The sequence below is a fragment of the Lithobates pipiens genome, unplaced genomic scaffold (assembly GCF_037356315.1).
Source record: "Lithobates pipiens isolate NorthernLeopardFrog02 unplaced genomic scaffold, aLitPip1_a1.2 Scaffold_16, whole genome shotgun sequence".
Lineage (NCBI taxonomy): Eukaryota > Metazoa > Chordata > Amphibia > Anura > Ranidae > Lithobates > Lithobates pipiens.
In genome coordinates, this window is record NW_027507748.1 from 140,536,968 (window position 1) to 140,562,097 (window position 25,130).

The following is a 25,130-nucleotide window of genomic DNA, read 5'->3' on the forward strand; positions in this document are numbered from 1 at the left end:
CTTTGACCTGGTGACTGATCACGCTCCTTTAAAGTGGATGGCTCAGAACAAGGAGACCAATAGAAGGGTAAATGGGTGGTTCCTAGCCCTACAGGAATTTAACTTTACAGTTAAGCATCGCCCTGGTGTTAAAATGGGGAATGTGGATGCTTTGTCTCGGATACATGCGTGTCTGACTGCTTGTGTTACAACCCCAAGGTTGAAACAAGAGGGGGGGGGGGGGGGGGTATGTGGCAGCAGGCAGGTAAAGTCACCTGGTTGTATCCAGGATGGTAAATATGTGTGTCCTAGATTCAGGCTTTATGCAGACTTTTACAATTAGAGGGGAAGAGTTAATGAGCCCAGCTGAATTAAGTGGGCTCATTAAGGCCTCTACAAAAAACCCCAGCATGCATAGGGAGATGCTCCATCCTGGAACCAGTTTTTGTGTTGTATAGACTGGGGAGTGTGACACCTGTTCTGTGCGGTGAGTTAACGCCTGTGTGGCAAACCTCTACGACAGGGACTGGGGCAGCACAAGGCTGCTCTCAGTTGTTAGACAGGGAAATCTAAGTGTGTAGTTAGAGGTCAAGCTGACCAGGATTTATTTTCATGTTTTATTTTGTTTGGCTGTTACATGTAGCAGAAATAAACCGCATCTTTTATTTTTTTGCACCTACAACGCTGTCATACGCTACATACAGTCAGAAAGTTTACACATACCCCCGTGTCTGATGCTGCCACTATATATCCCATGATTCACATCACAATTCGCACATCCCAGTTCGCATATCCCAGTGTTTCCAACCCCCAAAGTCAAGTGGGTGGGGAGAAAGGTGTTTGAAGTAGTTTTGTTAATGTGCTGCCACTCTGTACGGCATGTGCAGGTCAGAGGACAGAGTAGCCGGATGGAACACTGTAGTCCTGGGAGGGGAAGTAAGTATAACTGCAGCAACTGGTCGGCTAGCAGTTAAGACAAAAAACCTTGTGTGCAACAGCCCCCCTAATACTTACCTGAGGTCCATCTAAATCCAGCGATGTTGTAGGAGTGTCTCAGCTATCTGGGAACTCCCCTTTGGCTCCTGCTTCTGTCAAACAAAGTCGGTCAGCCAATGAGAAGAGAAAGGGGGTGGACCACGGCTCTGTGTTTGAATGGACACCAGGAGCAGTGGCTCGGCTCGGGTGCCCCCATAGCAAGCTGCTTGCTGTGGGGGCACGCAACAGAAGGGAGAGGCCAGGAACACCGAAAAGTGACCTGAGAAGATGAGGTAAGTATGACATGTTTGTTATTTAAAAAAAAAAAAAGACTTTAGTATCACTTTATCCATTTTCGACCAGTCGCCGTAGATATACAGCGGCAGGTCGGCTCTATTGCGTGAATTACAGCAGTTAGTTTGAGAGATATAGTGGGCGCACACACGGCGCCAGAGCCTATGCGCGTTGAAGGCAGCCATGATGGCCACCTCCACAGAGAGGCAGAACGGGGATCTGTCAATGTAAACAGATCCAAGTTCTGACAGCGGAGTGCAGTGTGATTGTCTGTCTGTTCCTAGTGATCAAGAACAGTGAACTCTCTGTACTCCCTGTCAGTCCCCTCCCTCTACAGTTAGAAACACCTTCCTAGGACACAGTTAACCCCTTGATTGCCACTTAGTGTTAACCCCTTCCCTGGCAGTGTCATTTATACAGTAATCAGTGCATTTTTATGGCACTGATCACAGTATAAATGTTGCTGGTCCCAAAAAAGTGACGGATCTGTCCATCGCAATGTCGCAGTCCTGCTAAAAACGCAGATCACCTCCATTACTAGTAAAAAAAATAAAAAATACCATTTTGTAGACTATAACTTTTGCGCAAACCAATCAATACACGCTTATTGTGATTTTCTTTTTTTTTTTTTTTTTTTTTTTTTAACAAAAATATGTAGTAGAATACATATTGGCCTAAACTGATGAAGAAATTGGTATTTTTTTTTTTTTTTTACGTTTTTGGGGATATTATAGCAAAAAGTAAAAAAAAAAATAGTTTTTTTCAAAATTGTTGCTCTTTTTCTGTCTATAGCGCAAAAAATAAAAACCGCAGAGGTGAACAAATACCACCAAAAGAAAGCTCTATTTGTGGGGAAAAGGACATATATTTTGCTTCAGTACAACGTCGCACGACTGCGCAATTGTCAGTTAAAGTGAATCAGTGCTGTATTGCAAAAACTGGCCCGGTCGTTAAGAGGGTAAATCCTTCCGGGGCTGAAGTGGTTAAGCTCATTGAGTGCCCAGGAAGAGAGCACTATAAAAATATCAATAATAATAAAAATAAAAAAGCTAGTCTCAAATAAACTTTAATATAATAATATAATTTCAAAAGTTGTCTTCAAACTTTTTAAATATTTTGCCTCATCAAAGGCTGGAGAAAATCCTGAGATACCAAAAAAGGAAGACAAAGATATAACGGTATTGAGTAAAAAGTTGTGATGAGTGTACAGTTAGTGCTAGTTCACACCAGATGCAGTTCAGTGCATTTTTTTTCCTGCATAAAAAATGCATGCACAGTATTTTCCATGTATTCCATGTAAGGCTTGGTTCGCATCGGTGCAGTCCGCTCCAGTCAGTTTCCGGTGCAGAAGAAAAAGTAGAACAATGCTGCATTTTTTTTACACAAAACTGTACTGGAACACAGCAAAATCCACTGGAACTGCGTGTGGTGGGAACTGTAAGCAAAAACTCATCTGGAACATATCTGGAGTGTATTTTTGTGGTGTAAACTGGTCCTTATTGTGATTGCAAAGTCTTTTTGTTTTGTTATAACAAACAAACATGTTATACTTACCTGCTCTGTGCAATGATTTTGCAAAGAGCAGCCCTGATCCTCCTCTTCTCAAATCCTCTGCCTAGTGCCCCCATAGCAAGACTCTGGCTATGGGGACGCACGTGCTTGCTCGCTCCCGAGCTTCGCTTTGTGTGTCCCTAAGACACATACAGTGGGGCTCTGCCCCACTGCCACTACCTATAGTCATTAGCTGTAATTGGCAGCAGTGGGAGCCAATGGCTCTCGCTGCTGTATCTGAGCCAACGAGGAAAGAGAGAGCCTCTGCTCTTGTGCACATCGCTGATTTAAATGATCGGATTTTTTTGTCGGAAAATTTTAGATCCAGCTCTCAAACTTTGAGTGTTGGAAATTCCGACAGAAAAAGTCCAATGGAGCCCACACACGATCAGATTTTCAGACAACACAATCCGATCACACGTTTTCCGCCGGAAAGTCCGACCGTATGTACAGGGCATAAGACTATCAGAAATAAATGGGTGATATAGTGGATGTGTGGTATTTCCTATAACACAGCTAACTTCCTGTTCGGTAAGCTGCTGAATGTTATTTTGTGGCTGCATTTTTCCTATAATGACAGTGAACACACAACAAAGGGCCTCATAGCAAACTAATAAACATATCACATTTTCGGTATCAATTGGTATTGTACAAAGTTTTCATTATTATTATCCATAATATGTAATGGACTCTTGCTTTTAGCATAATGTTTTTATTTTTTTTAAGACGGTTTATTTCTTATGCCCATAGTCAAAATGATGTCACTAGGTACTAGTGAGCTGATAGGTTGAATGTTGGTCCAGTCCACAGGGCGGTGGTGGCACACTGAAATGCAAATCTCATGCCACGTCCTGTTCTGACTGCTTGATTTATGGAACACTGAACGATGGTGATGCCGCAGTTCACACTGGATGATGGTATATTGAAAATTCCATTTGTTTTGTGCACTCGTGATAAATTGAGGAAAGGGTTCATATTTGCCAGCATTTCTAAATGGCAACAAAAAATGTTATCAGTATTTCATTTTGTTATTTGCACTATCCGTCAGTTCTTAGTTCTGAATCATCCATTTTAAAAATGTGTGTGGGACGATAGAATCCATTTCTTAGCTTCTGATACAAGAGCGTTGAGTCTTAAAAAGTCTAATGCAATTCCAGAAATCCGTGGACTAGATATTCTGTTTATGCCAGCCCCAGCTGTGCGCTTTAACGTAGATTGCAAGAAAAAAAAGAGCAAAATATTCATGTATGCATGTCCATTTGTGTTCTTGCACAAAGCTTTGTGTGTTTGATTAGGTGCCCTGGGAAAATCCATTTCTGACCCATTAACCTTCGCTTAGTATAGAACCTTGGAACCACGCACCATGTCCTTATAACAATGCTTCTTTTGTTCATGTAGATAATACATTCTTGAATTTTAGGAGCCATCGATCACCAAAACCTTTAGACGTTGGAAATTCAGTATTAAAGATGGTCCTGCATGTTATGCATTTATTATTTTATTTATATATATATATATATATATATATATATATATATATATATATATATATATATATATATATATATATATATACAGTGGTGTGAAAAAGTGTTTGCCCCCTTCCTCGTTTCCTGTTCCTTTGCATGTTTGTCACACTTAAGTGTTTCAGAACATCAAACCAATTTAAACAATAGTCAAGGACAACACAAGTAAACACAAAATGCAATTTGTAAATGAAGGTGTTTATTATTAAAGGTGAAAAAAAATTCAAACCATCATGGCCCTGTGTGAAAAAGTGATTGCCCCCTAAACCTAATAACTGGTTGGGCCACCCTTAGCAGCAACAACTGCAACCAAGCGTTTGCGATAACGTGCAATGAGGCTTTTACAGCGTCCTGGAGGAATTTTGGCCCACTCATCTTTGCAGAATTGTCCTAATTCAGTTACATTAGAGGGTTTTTGAGCATGAACGGCCTTTTTAAGGTCATACCACAACATCTCAATAGGATTCAGGTCAGGACTTTGGCTAGGCCACTCCAAAGTCTTCATTTTGTTTTTCTTCAGCCATTCGGTGGTGGACTTGCTGGTGTGTTTAGGATCATTGTCCTGCTGCAGAACCCAAGTTCGTTTCAGCTTGAGTACACGAACAGATGGTCGGACATTCTCCTTCAGGATCTCTTGGTAGACAGCAGAATTCATAGTTCCTTTTATCACGGCAAGTCTTCCAGGTCCTGAAGCAGCAAAACAGCCCCAGACCATCACACTACCACCACCATATTTTACTGTTGGTATAATGTTCTTTTTATGAAATGCAGTGTTCATTCTACACCAGATATACTTGGACACACACCTTCCAAAGAGTTCCACTTTTGTCTCATCGGTCCACAGAATGTTGTCCCAAAAGTCTTGGGGATCATCAAGATGTGTTGTGGAGAAATTGAGACGAGCTTTGATGTTCTTTTTGCTCAGCAGTGGTTTTCTCCTTGGAACTCTGCCATGCAGGCCATTTTTGCCCAGTCTTTTCCTGATGGTGGAGGCATGAACGCTGACCTTAACTGAGGCAAGTGAGGCCTGCAGTTCCTTGGACGTTGTTGTGGGGTCTTTTGTGACCTCTTGGATGAGTCGTCGCTGCGCTCTTGGGGTAATTTTGGGCCGGCCGGCCACTCCTGGGAAGGTTCACCACTGTTCCATGTCTTCGCCATTTGTGGATAATGGCTCTCACTGTGGTTCGCTGGATTCCCAAAGCTTTGGAAATGGCTTTATAACCCTTTCCAGACTGATAGATCTCAATTACTTTCTTTCTCAATTGTTCCTGAATTTCTTTGGGTCTCGGCATGATGTGTAGCTTTTAAGGATCTTCTGGTGGACCTTACTGTGTCAAGCAGCTCCTATTTAAGTGATGCCTTGATTGTGAACAGGTGTGGCAATAATCAGGCCTGGGTGTGGCTAGAGAAATTGAACTCAGGTGTGGACAACCACAGTTATAGTATGTTTTAACAAGGGGGGCAATCACTTTTTCACACAGGGCCATGATGGTTTGGATTTTTTTTCACCTTTAATAATAAACACCTTCATTTACAAATTGCATTTTGTGTTTACTTGTGTTGTCCTTGACTATTGTTTAAATTGGTTTGATGTTCCGAAACACGTAAGTGTGACAAACATGCAAAGGAACAGGAAATGAGGAAGGGGGCAAACACTTTTTCACACCACTGTATAGCCTTATTTTTCACATACTAGTCACTTGAGGTTAGAATTTACACCTTTCATCATTCCACTGATAAGAAAGTAACAGAAAATGGAAATAGGAAATATTTTTTTTTAAAACATCACAGTTTAACCTCTAAATATTAGAGGCCAAGTTACCAACACCTTTTAGTGAAAAGGATAAATTGTACTACACTTTTCTTCCTAACCTTATTAATAGGAAAGAGATAATAAGGCTATTTTTTTGTATTTGTATTCCATTAATAAATGTGAGGTTTTGCTTGTTTTCGCAATAAAATATTTTCTGGGTTTTGTTTTACTAGACATTGGCTAATGTAATAAAAAAAAAAACTAAAATAGGTTCATATATACTATAATACATTAAAAGAAAATCAGTCTGTCTGATCCATAGACTATATATATGGAGAGAGACAAAGCCCAAGAATGCAGTTTGTATTGCTTGCCATGTCATACGTTGGCACACAAGCCACTTGCAACGGTCTCCAGTGAGTTTTGTGACATAATTTCCAATATTATGATGTTATAATATCCGGTTTAGTGAGAACCAAGTAAACTCATACTAAGGAATGTATCATTTATTACATTGAATATTGTTTTCAGCCAGTACAAAAAAAAAAATGCAAAATTGTGCTACATTTTTTTTTTTTTGTAAATGTTTTTTTTTTCATACTAAATGTAAAGCTTGAGTGGCTGTACAAAGAGGGCACATGCCCTTCTTCACACTGCTTTATCCATCTCTGAATCTTTTGCCACTCAATGCTGCATAAACTGCCACTCTTGTAAAATGCCGCACCGCATACCTCATCTGTGCCAGAGAGAATTAGACTGATTTTAGCATGTCCTTACTCTGGTCGTATTGTAAAGAAGAGTATCAGACCAGTCATCAGATAAATAATGTTTGGGTTCTTGTCAAAATGTCACAGAGCACCCTGCCATTTCATTTCAGCAACTTGTCCTTCTGAATGCACAGTACGCCTTATGGCACGCCAGCAGTAAAAATGTCACTTACAATAATTACTTTTTGGTGAAAATGCTTGCTGACTTCCTACCTTCCAGCTGTTTTTTACACAGCGGGGAGATAATAAGAAATGACTTTATCCTGACTGCTCAAATAAACACTAAATGGAATTTAGGTTATTATTACTGAGAATTGAGGGCCGTGTCTAGAAATTTAAATGGGAGATCTGATAAACGGAAGATTTGTCTTCAAAAATATCTTTCCTTTCTCCAATATAACCATGAAAATTATGGGGGCATTTATTTTTATCTTCTTATATAATATTTGCTTAGTCAAAAGACTTTACTGATAGATTCTTGAGAATGGTAGGTTGCTCCCTGCCCAATAACCCAACCACAGTAAACACTTTATTGAATATTGCTCCTGCTGTTGAGTCCTGTGGAGTGAGCCTTCTTTTTGCCTGTGATTCTACATACCTCTGTTATTACCCGGGTCATTATCTCGACAAGGATGTTCACTAGCCTACCCTTTTGCTAATTAGATGGCTAGATTGAGAGAGAGAGAGATCTCATAGATTTATAAATCTCATAGATTGGTTTCTCTCATAGATATTTTGATCAGTCAACTCCATAGATCAACCCCATAGATGGAATCAATCCCATAGATCAATCCCATAGACAGATCGACATAGATTGATCCGATAGATTGATCCCATAGATAGACATACAGTAGATAGATTGGGAGATTGAGTTAAGGAACTCGGAGAACGCTCTTATAGATAGATAGGTCTCATAGATTGAATGATCTCATAGCTAGACCAATAGACAGATAATAGATTGATAGTCTGTTGAATCAATTAATGAGATATCTAAGTAAGAGATTTTCATTTTACTGTCACTAAGCACTCGGTAAATAAAAAAAGATACTACAACTAAAGGTAATTGTGATTCTTAGGCCTCATGCATACTGAAAGGTTTTTGTTTTTTTACCCATAGACTTTTATTTGTTTTTTCTGTCAACACGGACTTAACAAAGGATAATGTTATACAGCAAGCAGCATTACAGCAACATGTGATAAGCAGGATATTAGAGAGTTTCAGTGAGAAGGTAGTCCACAGTCCACACACTGTGACAATGACAATTAAGAACAAGACAACTATCCTGTAACAGCCCAACTGACATGGATATGGCCTCCTTCAGCTCAATGAGCAACACAAAAGTAGAAGGCTTAGGATAGAGGTTACCTCAGCAAGACTAGGGTTCTGGGATTAGCCAGGAATTCCAGCTGATTAAGAATTTAGGCATTTTGAATTGTGCTTTGGCAACCAAAGTAGCATAGTTAGTGAGGTTTAAAAAAGACCATCTATCCAAAGTTGCAATGGCCATTTAAGATGGTAATGCCCTCATCAAGAGAAGGGAGGGGGGGGGGGGCACTTCCCCTTTATGGCAATAGCCAGCCACACAGCTAAAAAAAAATGCGAGTCACAATTGTTCAGAAGTTGGTAAGCCAGAAGGAGGATTCCATGCCTAGTAGGACTGTCTGAGAAGTAGGAGTACATTAGAAATTAGTCACAGAGGCAAGAAAAAGGGGGATGTCCAACCAGAATTTTGGTAAGAACTGGAAAGTTCTACCATATATGAAACAAGAGTTCCCACAGTTTCTTCAGCAAGCAGGCAAGGTAGATGGATATATGCATGCTAACTTTGATTAGGGTAAGGTACCAATTATGGAAGATCTTAGGTGCTTTTTCTGCTGTTCCTGGGGGCATTTAGCATCTTTTTTTCCTGCCTCTAAAGGAGTTTAGAGGCAGAAAAAAAAACAGCCAGTGCGTCCAGAAGCCGCAGATTTTTAGAAGGGGGGAAAAAAAGCGCTTCACGTGCCTAAACATGTCTACACATGACTAGGCTTGTTTAGCGCATGCATTAATGCATTTCAATGGCCACAATAAACTATTATTTCTGGCCAATGAACTAAATTAACACCCAAACACTTGACACACCTAAACATGTTACACTCACTTACGAGTGTCAAGTGTTTTTTCTGCCAAAACTCTGTTGCCAGGAGGAAAGGAGTCTAGGAGAGTTGGCAAAATGTCCTTTGTGCACGAGGCCCTAAAATTAGATGCTATGTTGCTCCTCATACCTGTTTGAAACATTCAGAGGAGCTTGGACTCTTAAAGCCATTGTTTTGAAAGTTCATATAATTTCTAGAAGCAGCAGTATGGGGTTAAACAAAAGGAAATCTCTGTAGGGGCTAGAGGAGGAATACGGCCTGCATACCCATAGGCGTCCGCAGGTAGGGGCAAGGGGGGGGGGTCAAGTGCCCCCACCCTGGCAGGGCTGGTGCTACACAATCAGTCAGGGGCGCTGTGCTGCTTGTCCCAGTGTCGGGAGACACTTACACAACATGGAGTGTTAAGGAGTGAGGGGAGGCAGCGCAACCAGAGGCAGGTAATACAAAGCTTTCCTGAAGCTTGCCTGTTACCTTCCACCTGCTGCCTGCTAATGCTCAGCCCAACCAGATCACCGATGATTCATCTCCCCTCCTCTCCTCCTCCTCGGCTTGGACTGCCGACTATGTGTGAGAGGCCCAGCGCTCCCTTCTAGATAGGGGCCCCAAGAGCACCCACCGCATGGGGCCCCAGCCTCATATGAGCTGCTTGGCATGTGCAGCCGTTGTTGGAGTCCTCCATCTGCCTTTTCTGGGGTTAGTAATCCATTTAATTCTCTCTGTTATCTGCAGCTTGCAATATAGATATTGATTGGAGGGATAATTGTGTGTGTAATGTATGGGGGTGTAATGTATGGGGGTGTAATGTATCTGTGTGTGTGTGTATGGGGTGTAATGTATCTGTGTGTGGGTGTATGGGGTGTAATGTATCTGTGTGTGTGTATGGGGGGTGTAATGTATCTGTGTGTATCTGGGTGTATGCGAGTGTATTGTATCTGGGTGTATGCGAGTGTATTGTATCTGGGTGTATGCGAGTGTATTGTATCTGGGTGTATGCGAGTGTATTGTATCTGGGTGTATGCGAGTGTATTGTATCTGGGTGTATGCGAGTGTATTGTATCTGGGTGTATGCGAGTGTATTGTATCTATGTGTAATCTGTGTGTATGGGGGTGTAATGTATCTGGGTGTATGGTGGTGTATTGTATCTATGTGTAATCTGTGTGTATGGGGGTGTAATATATCTGGGTGTAGCTGTACTATGTCTCCATTCTCTGACCATGATAATGACAGTCGAAAAGGGGTAGAGCATGGGTGACCTTAAAATGGCGCCCCCCTCCCCCCCCCGAACAAAAATTCTGCGGACGCCCATGTGCATACCCAGTGTGTATGGGATGGCATTCCTTTGCCTATCCTTACATTAGCTGCGGAGCTGTGAGCATAAGGGATGCTAGTATATCTGCTTTTGTGAAGTGAACTGCAGACAGCTTTGTCCGCTATCTGAAAGCTGCACGCCTATTCTGTAATGCTTTATTTCCTGTGTATTATTGAAATACTGGCAAAAGCAGAACTCTAATCACATAAATGTGATTTCATTTGTTTTTTTGGGGGGGGGGTTTGTCTGTCTGCTTCATCCTATTACACACAGCAGTTGGAAGGTACACAATCCTGAATGCACCACACAAATAAAGCAGTCCTAGATGGTTTTAGTTACTCAGTATCAGATCACAAACTGGCACGTCTTTGGAAGCCAATTTTGTTTGCAAGCAATTTTCTGTTCTTTTTTTTTTTTTTCATTTGCCATGCAAGGACGGTATATGGCTTTAATCATTTTCCAAATGTTTATCCTTTTCATCTGTCATTTCCTCTCTCCTAGAAGCACCTTAGAAAAATCTAAGCACGCTTTATGTGGTGCAGGACAACACAGCGCAGTAATTAATCTTGCCGCTCTGCGAGATTTGTTTAGGCTGATGCAGGGAACAAAATCTAAGTAAAACTAGTAAGTAAGCTCTGTACGCAGTATCAGGCAGGCAACCATAATGCCGACCTTGCTGTAGGTTAAAGGATGCAGACCCAAGTAGAAGTTTGTTAATCATGTAGGGAATTCATGCCATCCCTGACAGTGTACAGTGAGCAAGATGGATGACCTGCCAATTTGCTCCCGCGCTTGGCTGAATCTGGTCAAATTTACAGTACTGTTTCTCAGCCGCCTGCAATACAGAAATAACATTTTCTGCGTTATATATTTTGTTTATAGTGACCTTAGGGTTTACAGCAAAGAGGCAATCAGATTTAAAGAACATAGCATTCCTTTCAGGCCTAGCTGGAGGATAATGTTAAAAAAGGGGGGAAAAAGTGTGTTCAATTTTTAATTCCACTGTTGTTACTATATATCATTATAATATACAAAGGGTGACCTTTTGTTTTTGTGATGTAATGAAGTGTGCAGTTTGAAGGCACAATTAACCACTTACAGACCGGACCATTTTGCTGGTCAAAGACCAGACCACTTTTTGCGATTCTGCACTGCATCGCTTTAACTGACAATTGCGCGGTCGTGCGACGTGGCTCTCAAACAAAATTGACGTCCTTTTTTTCACATAAATAGAACTTTCTTTTGATGGTATTTGATCACCCCTGCGGTTTTTATTTTTTGCACTATAAACAAAAATAGAGCGACAATTTTGAAAAAAACGCATTATTTTTTACTTTTTGTTATAATAAATATCCCCCAAAAATATATAAAAAAAAAAAAATTTCCCTCAGTTTAGGTCGATACGTATTCTTCTACATATTTTTGGTTAAAAAAATCCCAATAAGCGATTATTGATTGGTTTGCGCAAAAGTTATAGCGTTTACAATATAGGGATAGTTTTATGGCATTTTTATTCATAATTTTTTTTTTTTTACTAGTAATGGCGGCAATCGGCGATTTTTATTGTGATTGCGGCGGACACATTTTTGGGACCATTGTCATTTATATAGTAATCACTGCTATATAAATGCAGTGATTCCTGTTCCTAGGGGTGTGTTACTAACTGTGGGGGGTTGGGCTTTCATTTAGTGAACACTGATCTCTGCTCCAATCACATGGAGCAGAGATCAGCGTCACTAGTTGCTAGGCAGAATGGGGAAATGCTGTTTACACGGCATTTCCTCCATTCAGCCGTCCCGTGAGACGATTGCGGGTATGCCCGCGGCGATCGAGTCCGCGGGACCCGCGACCGGACTCACGGGGGTCCCGACCAGCACGCGAGCGCGCCGCCAGCGGCATGCGAGTGATGGCAGGGCGGCATTGAAGATTGGACGTATCTGTACGCCAATATGCCTGCCCGTGCCATTCTGCCGACATACATCGGCGTGCGCTGGTCGGGAACCGGTTAAATATGTATTAAAAGATATAATTTTATCTTTTCCCACTGGAACACAAATCATAATTTTACTAGATGCATCAAAACGTCAAAATTATGTTGTGATGAAAAGCCATTTTGAAATGTGTTTTGCTAGCAGACTACAAATTCTGTCAGCCAAAGATCGATTTTTACAATTGTGTGATATTTTAGGAACATTTTGCTGAGTGATTTAAATGATGTATTTGTACCAAATTGTGTGTCAGCATTATCCACCATGGGCTCCAAAAAAAGACATGCAGGAGTTGTAACAGTAATATTAAAACACACGGGTGTATGGCAATGTAATACATAATTCCTGCAGCACGTACTAGCCTCCTAGGGGGTCCTGTCTATTTTATGTCTAGTTAAGGGTTTTTAAGGGTAAGTTCCCAATTGCGTTGTTTCGCAAATATATACCGTATATACTCGAGTATAAGCCGAGATTTTCAGCCTCTTTTTTGAGGCTGAAAGTGCCCCCCTCGGCTTATACTCGAGTCATCGCCGTCTGCCTGCCCGATCAGCGTGTCGTGCAGACAGACGGCGACCGTTATACTATTAAAAAGCAGCGCCTCCCTGTCTGTGATAGGCGGAACACTCAATTTCCCAGCAGTCAGTGTTCCGCCTATCACGGACATCCGCTCATTCTCATACTACGGACGAGGATGAGAGGATGTCCGTGATAGCCGGAACACTGACTGCTGGGAAATTGAGTGTTCCGCCTATCACAGACAGGGAGGCGCGGCTTTTGAACAGAGGAATGGCCGCCGTCTGTCAGACGAGGAGAGCATGGCACACAGAGGCTGCAGATTGGCACAGGTAGGCAGGGATGGATGGGACACAGGGACGGACGGGACACAGGGACGGACGGGACACAGGGACGGACGGGACACAGGGACGGACGGGACACAGGGACGGACGGGACACAGGGACGGACGGGACACAGGGACGGACGGGACACAGGGACGGACGGGACACAGGGACGGACGGGACACAGGGACGGACGGGACACAGGAATGGACACAGGGATGGACGGGACACAGGGATGTCTCACCCTCGGCTTATACACGAGTCAATAAGTTTCCCAGTTTTTTTGTGGTAAATTGGGGGCCTCGGCTTATATTCGGGTCGACCTATACTCGAGTATATACGGTATACAGCTGTGCTCATAAGTTTACATACCCTGGCGGAATTTGATTTCTTGGCCATTTTTTTCAGAGAATATGAATGATAACACAAAAACTTTTCTTTCACTCATGGTTAGCGTTTGGCTGAAGCCATTTATTATCAATCAACTGTGTTTACTCTTTTTAAATCCTAATCACAACAGAAACTACCCAAATGACCCTGATCAAAAGTTTACATGCCCCAGTTATTAATACCATGTATTGCCCCCTTTAACATCAATGACTGGTTTAATTCTTTTGGTGTTATTTGTGGATGAGGCTCTTTATCGTCTCATATGGTAAAGCTGCCCTTTCCCTTTTGGCAAAAAGCCTCCAGTTCCTGGAAATTCTTGGGCTGTCTTGCATGAACTGCATGTTTGAGATCTCCCCAGAGTGGCTCAATGATATTGAGGTCAGGAGACTCAGATGGCCACTCCAGAACCTTCACTTTATTCTGCTGTAGCCAATGACAGGTCGACTTGGCCTTGTGTTGTTGATCATTGTCATGTTGGAATGTCCAAGTACATCCCATGCAGAGCTTCCTGGCTGATGAATGAAAATGTTCCTCCAGTATTTTTTGATAACCTACTGCATTTATCTTGCCAGCAGTTTTTACGAAATTTCCTGTGCCTTTGTAGCTCACACATCCCCAAAACATCAGCGATCCACCTCCATGTTTCACAATAGGATTGGTGTACTTTTAATCATAGACTTTGTTGACTCCTCTCCAAATGTAGTGTTTATGGTTGTGGCTAAAAAGCTACGTTTTGGTCTCATCACTCCAAATGACTTTGTGCCAGAAGGTTTGAGACTTGTCTCTGTGCTGTTTGGCGTATTGTAAGCAGGATACTTTGTGGTGTTTGCGTAGTAATGGCTTTCCTCTGGCGACTCGACCATGCAGCCCATCTTTCTTCAAGTGCCTCCCTTATTGTGCATCTTGAAACAGCCACACCACATGTTTTCAGAGAGTCCTGTATTTCACCTGAAGTTATTTATGGGTTTTTCTTTGCAACCCGAACAATGAGCACAACTGTATATGCTGCACACCATGGCAAAGTGCCTCCGTACTGTGTTTTTTTTTTTGTTAATATATGCTCTTTCAGACATATTTCAGTTCTTACCACCCCCTGAAAAGTTGTTTGCGGTGGATTACTTTTCAGAGAGTACTGAAGCAGGGGCTGACAAGTATTTAGGAGAATGTACTGTCTCCTCCTGACTCCTGTTTGTTTGTTTTTAACCTAATGGCATTTGGCTCACAGTTATGGTGCACCCCCATTAAACTCAATGGGGGAGTTTGACGAGTTACAAATGCCACAGATGCTCAGCTGCCCATTTTTACCACTCCCCACCTGAAAGAGACCTAATGCTTTACCAGAATATTACCTATAGATCACAGTTTGGCAGCAAGTGAACATGTTGTCCCTGAAGTTGATGTGTTGAAAGTAGAGAAAAAATGGGCAAGCAGAAGGATTTAAATGACTTTAACGAGGGCCAAATTCTAATGGCTAGATGACTGGGTCATAGCATCTCTAAAACTGCAGCTCTTTTAGGATGTTCCCAGTCTGCAGTGGTCAGGATTTACCCAAAGAGGTCCAAGGAAGGAAAACCAACAAATCAGGGGAGGCCAAGGCTCTTTGATGCATGTGGGGAGCGAAGGCTGGCCTGTGTAGCCCGATCAAATAGAAGAGCTACTGCTGCTAAGGTTGCTGAAAAAGGTAATGCTGGTTCTGATAAAAAGGTATCCGAACACACAGTTCACTGCAGTCTGTTGTGTATGGAGCTGAGTAACTGCAGACCTGTCAGGGTGCCCATACTGACCCATGTACACAGCCAAAAGCACCTACAATGGGCACGATGGAACTTGAGCACGGAACAATGAAAGAAGGTGGCCTGTTTTTGTTTTGATAGTTTGAGGAGCACAAGTTGGAGGTCTAGTGCAGTCCTTTCCTTGACTGGTTATGGTGGGTAGTGATCATGTTATGACTGATCGGTCTATATTCATGATAGTTTAAGATGTGTGCCCACCCACCTTAAGCCCCGGACCCTTTTGCTGGGCAAAGACCAGAGCACTTTTTGCAATTCGGCAATGTGTCGCTTTAACTGACAATTGCGCGTTTGTGCAACATGGCTCCCAAACAAAATTGATATATTTTTTTCCCCACAAATAGAGCTTTCTTTTGGTGGTATTTGATCACCTCTGCGGTTTTTATTTTTTGCGCTATAAACAAAAAAGAGCAACAATTTCGAAAAAAAATGGATTTGCTATAATAAATATCCCCCAAAAATATATAAAAAAAAAAAAATGTCCTCAGTTTAAGCGGATACGTATTGTTCTACATATTTTTGGTAAAAAAAATCGCAATAAGCGTTTGATTGGTTTGCACAAAAGTTATAGCGTCTAAAAAATAGGGGATAGTTTTATGGCATTTTTATTAATATATTTTTTTTAACTAGTAATGGTGATGATTAGCCATTTTTATCGTGATTGTGACATTATGGCGGATATGTTGGACTATTTTGGTGCGATTTTGGGACCATTCACATTTATACAGCAATCAGTGCAATTAAAATTGCATTGATTACTGTGTAAATGACTGACAGTGAAGGTGATAACACTAGGTTGCGCTGTAGGGGTTAAGTGTGTTCTAACTGTAGGGGGGATGGGCTAGCTGTGACACATCACTGATTATAGCTCCCGATCACAGGGAGCTGTGATCAGTGACACTGTCACTAGGCAGAATGGGGAGATGCTTGTTTACATTAGCATCTCCCCATTCTTCTTCTCCGTGACACGGTCGCAGGCCGAGTCCGCGGGACCCGCGATCCTACTCGCGGAGCTCCCGGCCAGCGGCACGCACGAGATGGCAGGGCTGCAAATTCAAAAGGACATACAGGTACGCCCATTTGCCCAGCCATGCCATTCTTCCGACGTACATCGGAGTGCACCGGTCAGGAACCAGTTAAATACATCACGTGGTCATATATCTGTTAATCCATTAGGTAGTTTTATATCCTGTCTATCACAACCCAAGATAGAGGTTTAGTGAAAAAACATGCATCATTTGAGGATGCAGGATAAAAGGAAAAATTAATTTGCCATTAGGGCTTGATTTCAAATATGTGCTCCCCTTGGCCTTTTATTGTGCTCAAGGCTTAGTGTACTATCTGCAGCTGCCTCTGTTCATGAAGTAATCGTAACAGCAGCATCAGATCCAAATAGTGAATTACTGTGTCTATATCTGGTCCCAATTGCTAATGATAGCAGCAGCTGACATCATTAGTCAACTGAGCTGGCTGCTGCTGATTTTGTTAGTCATCTATATTAGCTGCTATGTATTATAATAGGGGCCTCTTTTAGCTGTAATATTATAGGACATTAATCTCAATATATAAAATTGGATTGTCATATGACACAGAAGCTCAGGTTAGACAGGGCCATGAATGTGAAAAGGGGATTATGTAACATTTACTAGAGCACGGAAAATGTCAACTTACTATTACTTTAGTGAGATGGAGTTGTGGAGCTGCAATTCTTTTGACATTTCTTTACTTTGTTTTTCCTAATAATCACCGTTTTTTTTTAATGTTTTTTTATATTTATACTTTTTTAAAGCGTTTTACTTTTAAGTTTTACATTTTATGACTCTTCAACTTTTAAATGGATGATAATAGTTGGTGCTTTTTTTATACACATTTAAATTAATGTCACTACCTGACAACTTTACACAGAAAATCATATTTTTGGTGCGGTCAAAGTTTGTCAGTTCTTTTATAGCTGTTGAACTTTTAGTCCCGGAGGACTACAGACAAGTATTTTACGTTTTTATTTGAAGGCTCCATATATACAGCCATTTTCACACTCTAGAGCGGGGTTGGCAACCCGTCAATTGCACGTAGGTGATGGGTAGATCGTCAACACTCCTGCCGACCCCCGCACCGCGGCACCGGTCTTCCCTTCAGCCTCATTCATTGTGTGTATCTCTCCACACAGCAAGCTCAGCTGAAATCGGGAGACAGCACAGCTCAGAGCTCTGGGCGGGAGCTGGCCACGTTCACCTTTGAAGTTAACCGGCAGGTGTTTGGTTGCTGGGTGGTCCTAACAACCAATCACCAGCTTAATATGGAAAGTTATCTCTGGCTACTGCCCTCTGTCCAGAGCTGTGATGTGTCCCGCTTCTATTCTGTGTACACCTGTATAGGTAGGTAGGAATAATTATTGCACTGCTGTACTGACATCGACACTGCTGTGTGTTGGGGGGAGGATAGTGGGTGATGTAAAGAGACAGAGCATATTGCTGGGGGATAGGAGAGGGCACTATTGTAGGAAAGAAGGGTTTGATGTGAAATGGACTGAGAACATTGCTATGGAGGGGGGGGGGGGGCACTACTGTGGGGGAAGTGGTGATGTGAGAAAGGGGCTCCGTCCACTGCTCACCAGCCAATGCCCTACTACCACTATCGCCTCCCCTACTGACTCCAGCCACTATCACCTGCCCTACTGACCCTGTCCACTGCCTTACTGACACCAGCCACTGCTGTACTGACACTGTCAGTCACCCTGCTGACACCATCCACTACCCTACTGCTATTGTCAACTGCCCTACTGGCACCGTCCACTTTTAAGGTAGGCTAAGATTATATTTTTACTGTGACATTTGTTTTATTATATATTTTATAGTTCTAGCTTTCCTTACTATTTAGTTAGGCCTTGCTAGTTAATGTCTTTAAAACACTGATGATCATTGCTCTCTTTATGTTGTTCAGGTAGATCTCCACCTCTCAAAGATTGCCAACCCCTGCTCTAGAGTTTAGTACATAAAAATGTATGTTGCTTTTCTGTGCCCAGGAATCCACGTACAGCTGCCAATGCAAGTTGACCTTTACATAGACGTTTGGCCACACATGCGGGTAAAATGTATTTCCCTGGACATGCCACTTTCGTTTTTGGAGGCATACGGCACATGAACGAGTGAACAACAACGCAGAGGTTATTGGCAATTACAAACAGCTGGCCACATACAGCCATTTACTTGTATGGACAGCTGTACGTGGCACAGCTCTCTGAGTTCAGGAAAGCACTGGAAATTATAGGCTACAAGACTCGAGAGTGTGTAAACGTTAATGTGACTGAGCCCTAAGAATAATTGTCCTAAAGATATCAAAAGCGTATCCAATTCTGGAGACCTCACTTACAAACTTTATCAACATAGAATAAGTCCAGAGTCCGGCAACAAAGATAGTGAAAGGTCTGAGGGATAAATTATTTTAGGACAGATAAAACCTGTCAGGAGAGACTTCTGTAATGTAATATGTATAATCATAAGGAATTGAATGGAAAGCTAGGACATGATCGAAACATTTAAATAAAGTCGGATTAGGGCCTAACACTAACTATTCTTAAAAATGTTCCCTCCCCCCTTCTCCTACCTATCCTGTGTACCTTTCATAAGAAATATTTGTATATTACAGGTACTTATAGAGTGCTGCCAATTTACACAGTGCTTTACAGAGCTTACAATCTAAGGTCCCTAACCCATAGTTATACATACACATACTAGGCCAATTTTAGACAGAAGCCAATTAACCTACCAGCAATTTTTTGGAGTGTGGGAGGAAGCCAGAGTACCCAGAGGAAACCCAGGCAGGCACAGAGAGAACAAGTAAACTCCAGGCAGTTGGTGTCATGGTAAGGATTTGAACCAGCGACCCCAGTGCTACTTCCTTTTTTTCATTCCATACCATGTGATCCTGCAGCTCTGGCTCTCTTGCATCATGGAGTGCTCAACAGCTGGAAATTCTGGAAGCTGTGATGTCACCCATAAGCTCCTATGGCCCAGCCGCTGTTAGTACTTCCTCCTCTCCACTGCAACTGCCACTCATTAACACAGGGGAACTGGAGCTGCAGGATCAGGTGACCAGACGAAAGAAAGGTAAGTATACACATTTTTTTTAAAAGCCTAATTGTACTCTTTCGATCAGCATTAACTATGTTTAATGTTTTCGCTGTTATCCTTAGTAAATAGTTAGTTAGATATATTGTATTTATTTGTTATAAAAAAATTTTTTTTTACATTTCTTCAATTACTTCCTGGTTTCTCGCTTCATCTGGAGGAGGGGTTTTCTCGGCTAAGCACATCCTCCTGCCTGTATGCCTGAGCTAAGGGCAGATGAATTCCAGGAAGTAAATGCTACATGAATCATCTGCCCTTACTCAAGATGCCAACAGCTAGAAATGCTATGGATGTTTTTCAAAGGAATTTCTCAACAAAATAAAGCATTGAAACATGGATGGATGGGGGAGTTTGCTTTGAGTAATAAAAATGAATAAAATAGTGTTTTTGGTTTGTCGTACTCGGATACAGTTAAGGTCTGCTTTAAGAATAGTTGGTGTTAAGTTTTATGTCTACTTTAAGGGTGTGACTAAGGCTTAGGCGTGTAAGAAAGTATTGCAGATGTAATCTTTAGAATAAAATTGACCATTACAGCAAAAGCTTGTTTTCTTATTTTATATTTTAATGGTCCAATCATTTTAACCCTTAATTTTTGAATAAGTTCTGATTTAACCACTTGCTGTCCACCCTATAGCAGTGTTACTGCTACAGGGTGGCCGCTGTGCCCCGGATCACTTATAAATACATGATCCCGCACTCAGTCTGCAGGGGGGGGGGGGGGGGGGGGGGCTCGTGTGTCACCAGCAGATGCTAAGCACTCGATGTCCACTTGCATGTGCTGATCGTTGGGCAGAGACCCAGAACGGAGCTCTATCTATGTAAACAAGGCAATGTACCGTTCTGACAGGGGAGAAGGGATGGATTCTGTGTTCCTGCAAAGCAGGGACTCAAATCCATCTCTTCCCCTAGTAAAAGCAGTAGAGCTGCTTGATTCTGGTTAGTTTTTTTTTTTCTGGTTAGTTTTTTTTTTTTTTTTTTTATTTCATTAAAGTAATTTTTTCCCAAAAAATTGCATTTGAAAGACTGTTGCGCAAATACAGTGTGACATAAAATATTGCAATAACCATTTTATTCTCTAGGGTGTCTACTAAAATATATAATATTTGGGGGGTTCGACATAATTTTCTAGCAAAAAAAATTATTTTAACTTGAAACCAACAAATGTCAGAAAAAGGTTTAGTGTTTAAGCGGTTAAAATGTTTTCACTAACACAGGAAGTGTATTCCATTAACAAATTGTTTATACTCAAGTTCAACTGATAAAGAATGTTTTGATTCTTGGCAGACTGCCCAGTTTTTCTCTTCCTTTCTTTTGACTGCTAAGGTTTCAGAAGAGCAGAGAGAATTCTTTGCATAGAAAGAATTGTGAAACACTTTAGTCAAGATCACGATAACGATTCTTGACGATTAATTGTGCAGCTCTAAAAAGCAGCATGCATATTAACACACAGTTAACCTTTTGATCACCCTAAATGTTTAACCTCTTTCCAGCCAGTGTCAGTACAGTGGTGGTGCATATTTTTAGCACTGATCACTGTATTCGTGTCACTGGTTCCCACAGTGTCAGTGTCCAATTGTCTGCCGCAATATCGCAGTCCCGCTATAAGTCGCCACCATTACTAGTATAAAAAAAAATCAAATAAATAAAAATTCTAGTATATAGCCCATAGTTTGTAGACGTTATAACATTCATCAATATACACTTATTGTGATTTTTTTCTTTTTACCCAAAAACATGTAGCAGAATACATATTGGCCTAAATTCATGAAGAAATTAGATTTTTTTTTTTGGGTGGGGAGGGGGTAAGTTTTATAGCAGAAAGTAAAAACAAATATATATATATTTTTTAAATAGTCGTGTTTTTTTTTTTTTTTGTTTATAGCACAAAAAATAAACACAGTGGTGATCAAATACCACCAAAAGAAAGTTCTATTTGTGGGAAGAGAATTACTTATATTTGGGTACAGCACTGCATAACCGTGCAGTTGTCAGTTAACCACTTCCCGTCCTCCATGTAGCAAAATAATGTCTGAAAAGTGGTTGTATTATCCTGGCTGGACATCATATGACGTCCAGCAGGCGATCGGTGTTGTGTTGTGTCAGTCTGACCCATGGCATCTCCGATTGAGGTAAAGGGCCTCTGACGTAGACTCTTTACCATGTGATCAGCTGTGTCCAATCACAGTTGATCACAGTGTAAACAGGAAAAGCCGTTTATCGACTTTTCCTCCACTCGCACTGACAGATGCAAATAGAGGAGAGCCAATCAGCTGCTCTCCTGACAGGGGGTATCTGTGTTGATAATCAGTGCATTGGTTATCAATGCAGACCCATTGAGGATGCCCACTGGAGACCACCAGGTGAACCCACCAGGGATGCCAATCAGTGCCCATTAAGATGGCCGACAGCACTGAAAATTTAACTGGACAGGAAGGAGGTGAAAGCGCCCAGTATTGAAGTGGTTAAAGTAACTCAGTGCCGTATCGCAAAAAAGTTGCCTGGTCATGATTGGGAGTCAATCTTCCGGAGGTGAAGTGGTTAAGAACCTGTACTGATAAAAAAAAGATGTAAGCTACCATTCTTTGCCTAACTCTTGAAAATGACCATTTGGCTTTATTATCTTCTGGGTTACTAACACAGATCAAGTATGCATATTGTAAGTTTCGACTTCATTTGCTGCATCATTGTTTCAGATCGGTGACTCAGAATGTACTAGATCCCAGAAGTTGGCAGGAAATTAGCATTTTCTGGCAATGGTATTCTTTTTATTCATCCAAAATGGATTGTAGGCAGTAATGCCTTGACTTTTCAGCTGAATAGTCATTTCACGGTAGTCACTGAATAGTTGGCACAAGTCTGGAAATGGCTGGTCGCATTGGAGACTTCCTATGTGGATGATTTGCTTTGTGGCATATATCCTCTAATTTGAACTGGTAGATATACTTTTAGATACAATCAGAATCTCTAATCTGCTCCTGGATGCACAGATTTATTTTTTTCTAAATGAAGCTAAAGTGAATGCACCTAAACACACAGCGTGCATTATACCATTTAAAATCATTACATGTGTTTTATATTTAATATTTTTATATTACCAATCTTATCTCAGAATATTACCCATACCATCCTCTCCGCTCCTCACTGCCTCTTGCTTTATAATTCCCTTGTTTTCTCCTCCCATGCTCATGTCCAGAACTTCTCCAGAGCCTCTCCCATCCTCTGGAACTCTCTACCCCAATCTGTTTGGTTGTCTCCTACATTGTCCACCTTTAGGCAATCCCAGAAATCTCATCTCTTTAGGGAAGCCTATCACCCCCTCTTCCTAACAACGTAACTTTTCTTTCTTCATCAACTACCCTCCTCACAGTTATTACCCTTTCTACCACTTGGTCCTCCCTTTTATATTGTTAGTTCTCATTTGCAGGGCCCTGCTAATACTCTTGTTTTGAATTGTATTGTAACTGTTCCGCCTTTGTTAAGCGCTGCAAAAACTTTTGGCGCTATAGAAAATCCTGTGTAATACAATTATACAATTGGAAATTTCCTATAAATGCACATAATTGCATACCTGTGTGGATGAATCGTTAGAGCTATTCAACCTTTCTTTGATGGCACTGTTGAAAACAAAATTAATTTCCACTCCTTATGTGGTATCATGTATTCATTTTGTATTTCATCTGTTAATGACAGTATACTGGTTTTGTTGCAGCCTAGCAGTGTTTTAAATTCATGTGAAAATGCCAAACACTTTTTAACCTAAAGGCATTATTGTTTTACACAGAAAATACTCCAAAGAGTTCAACCAGCTGCAGTCCGGCTCCAGAATCTCCAATGAGCTCCAGTGAATCAGTAAAGAGTTTGACAGAACTGGTGCAACAGCCGTGTCCTACGATAGAGACAAAAGAAGGAGAAACACAGGAGTCAAGTGATGCAACTGCTGGTGACTCTCAGCCAGCTACACCTCTTCCATTCCCTGGGCATTCCTCATTGAGTATCCAAGAACTGGTAGCTATGTCTCCAGAACTGGACACATATGGCATCACCAAGAGAGTTAAAGAAGTTTTAACCGATAACAATTTAGGTACAGGCTCCTAAACATTATAATAAATGTATAATATTTATTATCCCTGTTAAGGGACATGAGTGGTTAACAATTTTATTAGGAGACGGATTTATGTAATATTATTATTACATATGTAATTGTGTTTTACGTCTACACTTATCCTTCTCATCCTTTCATCTCCTTTTTTGAGGTGTGGTCATGCTTCCAATGTAGACTCTGTAAAAATGGATTTCTACCAAGCTATACACATAATATTGTAGAGACTGGGTTTTGACGTGGCTTCAAGCATGGTTGGCCCATCAAAGCTGCAGAGAAAAAAAAAAAATGTTGTAAAAAGCATTGATACATAAGTAAAAAGCACATATTGTCCCAATGCTAGGCACAGATATTGTAAATATACCCAAACACTGGGTCATGTTATTTGCCTATTAAAAGTGATGTTCCAATTGAGTTTGGAGTGAGTGAGTGAGTGAGTGAGAAAAAGTGAGAGTGAGAAAAAGTTAATCCTGCCATACATGGTTCAAAATTCATCTCTATTCACCCCAAATTTGAGCTTTAAGTGGCTCCTTCCTCATCCTGCTGGGTGGAAAATTATGGGTCAAACAGTGTGATGCAGTCACTATTACTGTATTCTTACAGCCATGAGTGTCAGCTGCCAGACAATAGTTGGCATTGGAAGATTCATTCATACACTGTTGGATGCAAGAACCTGTTAGTATTGATTTGTATGGCTAGCCTTAGGTTCTCTGCTTAGTTTTTATTTGCTTGTCCCTGTTGGGATTTTCTCTCACTTTGGGGTTGATTGGCTACTATGCAGTTTTAGTAAATCTGCTTCTAACTTCAGCTTCTTCAATTAAGCTTAGACAAAAAAAAAAACGGGAAGCTGATTGGTTTCTATGAAGAGCTGCACCAGATTTTGCACACTCCAGTTTTAGTAAATTAACCCATTTGACTCTTGGTAATCACTGTCAGAAGTATAGGATGCAATAATCGAATTGTTTCCCACTCTATCCAAAACTCTTTAAAAAAAATTGACGTTCATCCCCCCTCCCCTTCTCTCCTAGCAAAGTCCCAAGCTGTAGTAACAAATATTGTTTTTGGTTACATCTATACAGTGCCCAAGCCTAAGGAAATGGTCTGGTGGACCATTTATTGGATTACCATGCCCATATTTGATCTTTGCATTAGAATAATCAAAAGTCATTGAAAAAAATACTTATTAGCCAATTTCCATTCCTATAATACTGCCCAGTGTTCTGCTGTAGCCTCAAAACTCCTGGAATTCCCAGTGACTTCTAACACTGAGGTTTTGTTTAGCCCCGTTATACCTCTTGTACCTTCATCCTTACCCATAGCCTCGTAGGTCAGCAATAAGCAGGGCCTTCTAACACTGAGGTTGTGTTTAGCTCTTTGATACCTCCATGTACCTTTATATTTGCCCATAGCCTCATAGGTCAGCAATAAGCAGGGCCTTCTAACACTTAGGTTGTGTTTAGACCCCTTGATTCCTCTTGTACCTTCAGTGACCATAGCCTCATATGTCAGCAGTAAGGAGGGCCACTGATAAGGAAATACATTTGGCACTGTTGTACTGGCCCAGGCCCCTTCAGCTAAACAGGGGGGCCCAAGGCAGCTTTATTGTTCA

At 41.3% G+C, this 25,130-nt stretch overlaps 1 protein-coding gene across 1 annotated transcript in view; it reads left to right on the forward strand.

Annotated features, from left to right (window-relative positions):
- CUX1 (cut like homeobox 1) overlaps positions 1 to 25,130 on the forward strand; it is a 443,218-nt gene that overhangs the window by 396,723 nt on the left and 21,365 nt on the right. The window contains 1 exon segment of the mRNA XM_077480526.1: positions 23,204 to 23,503. Within this exon segment, the coding sequence (XP_077336652.1) occupies positions 23,204 to 23,503 (300 nt within the window).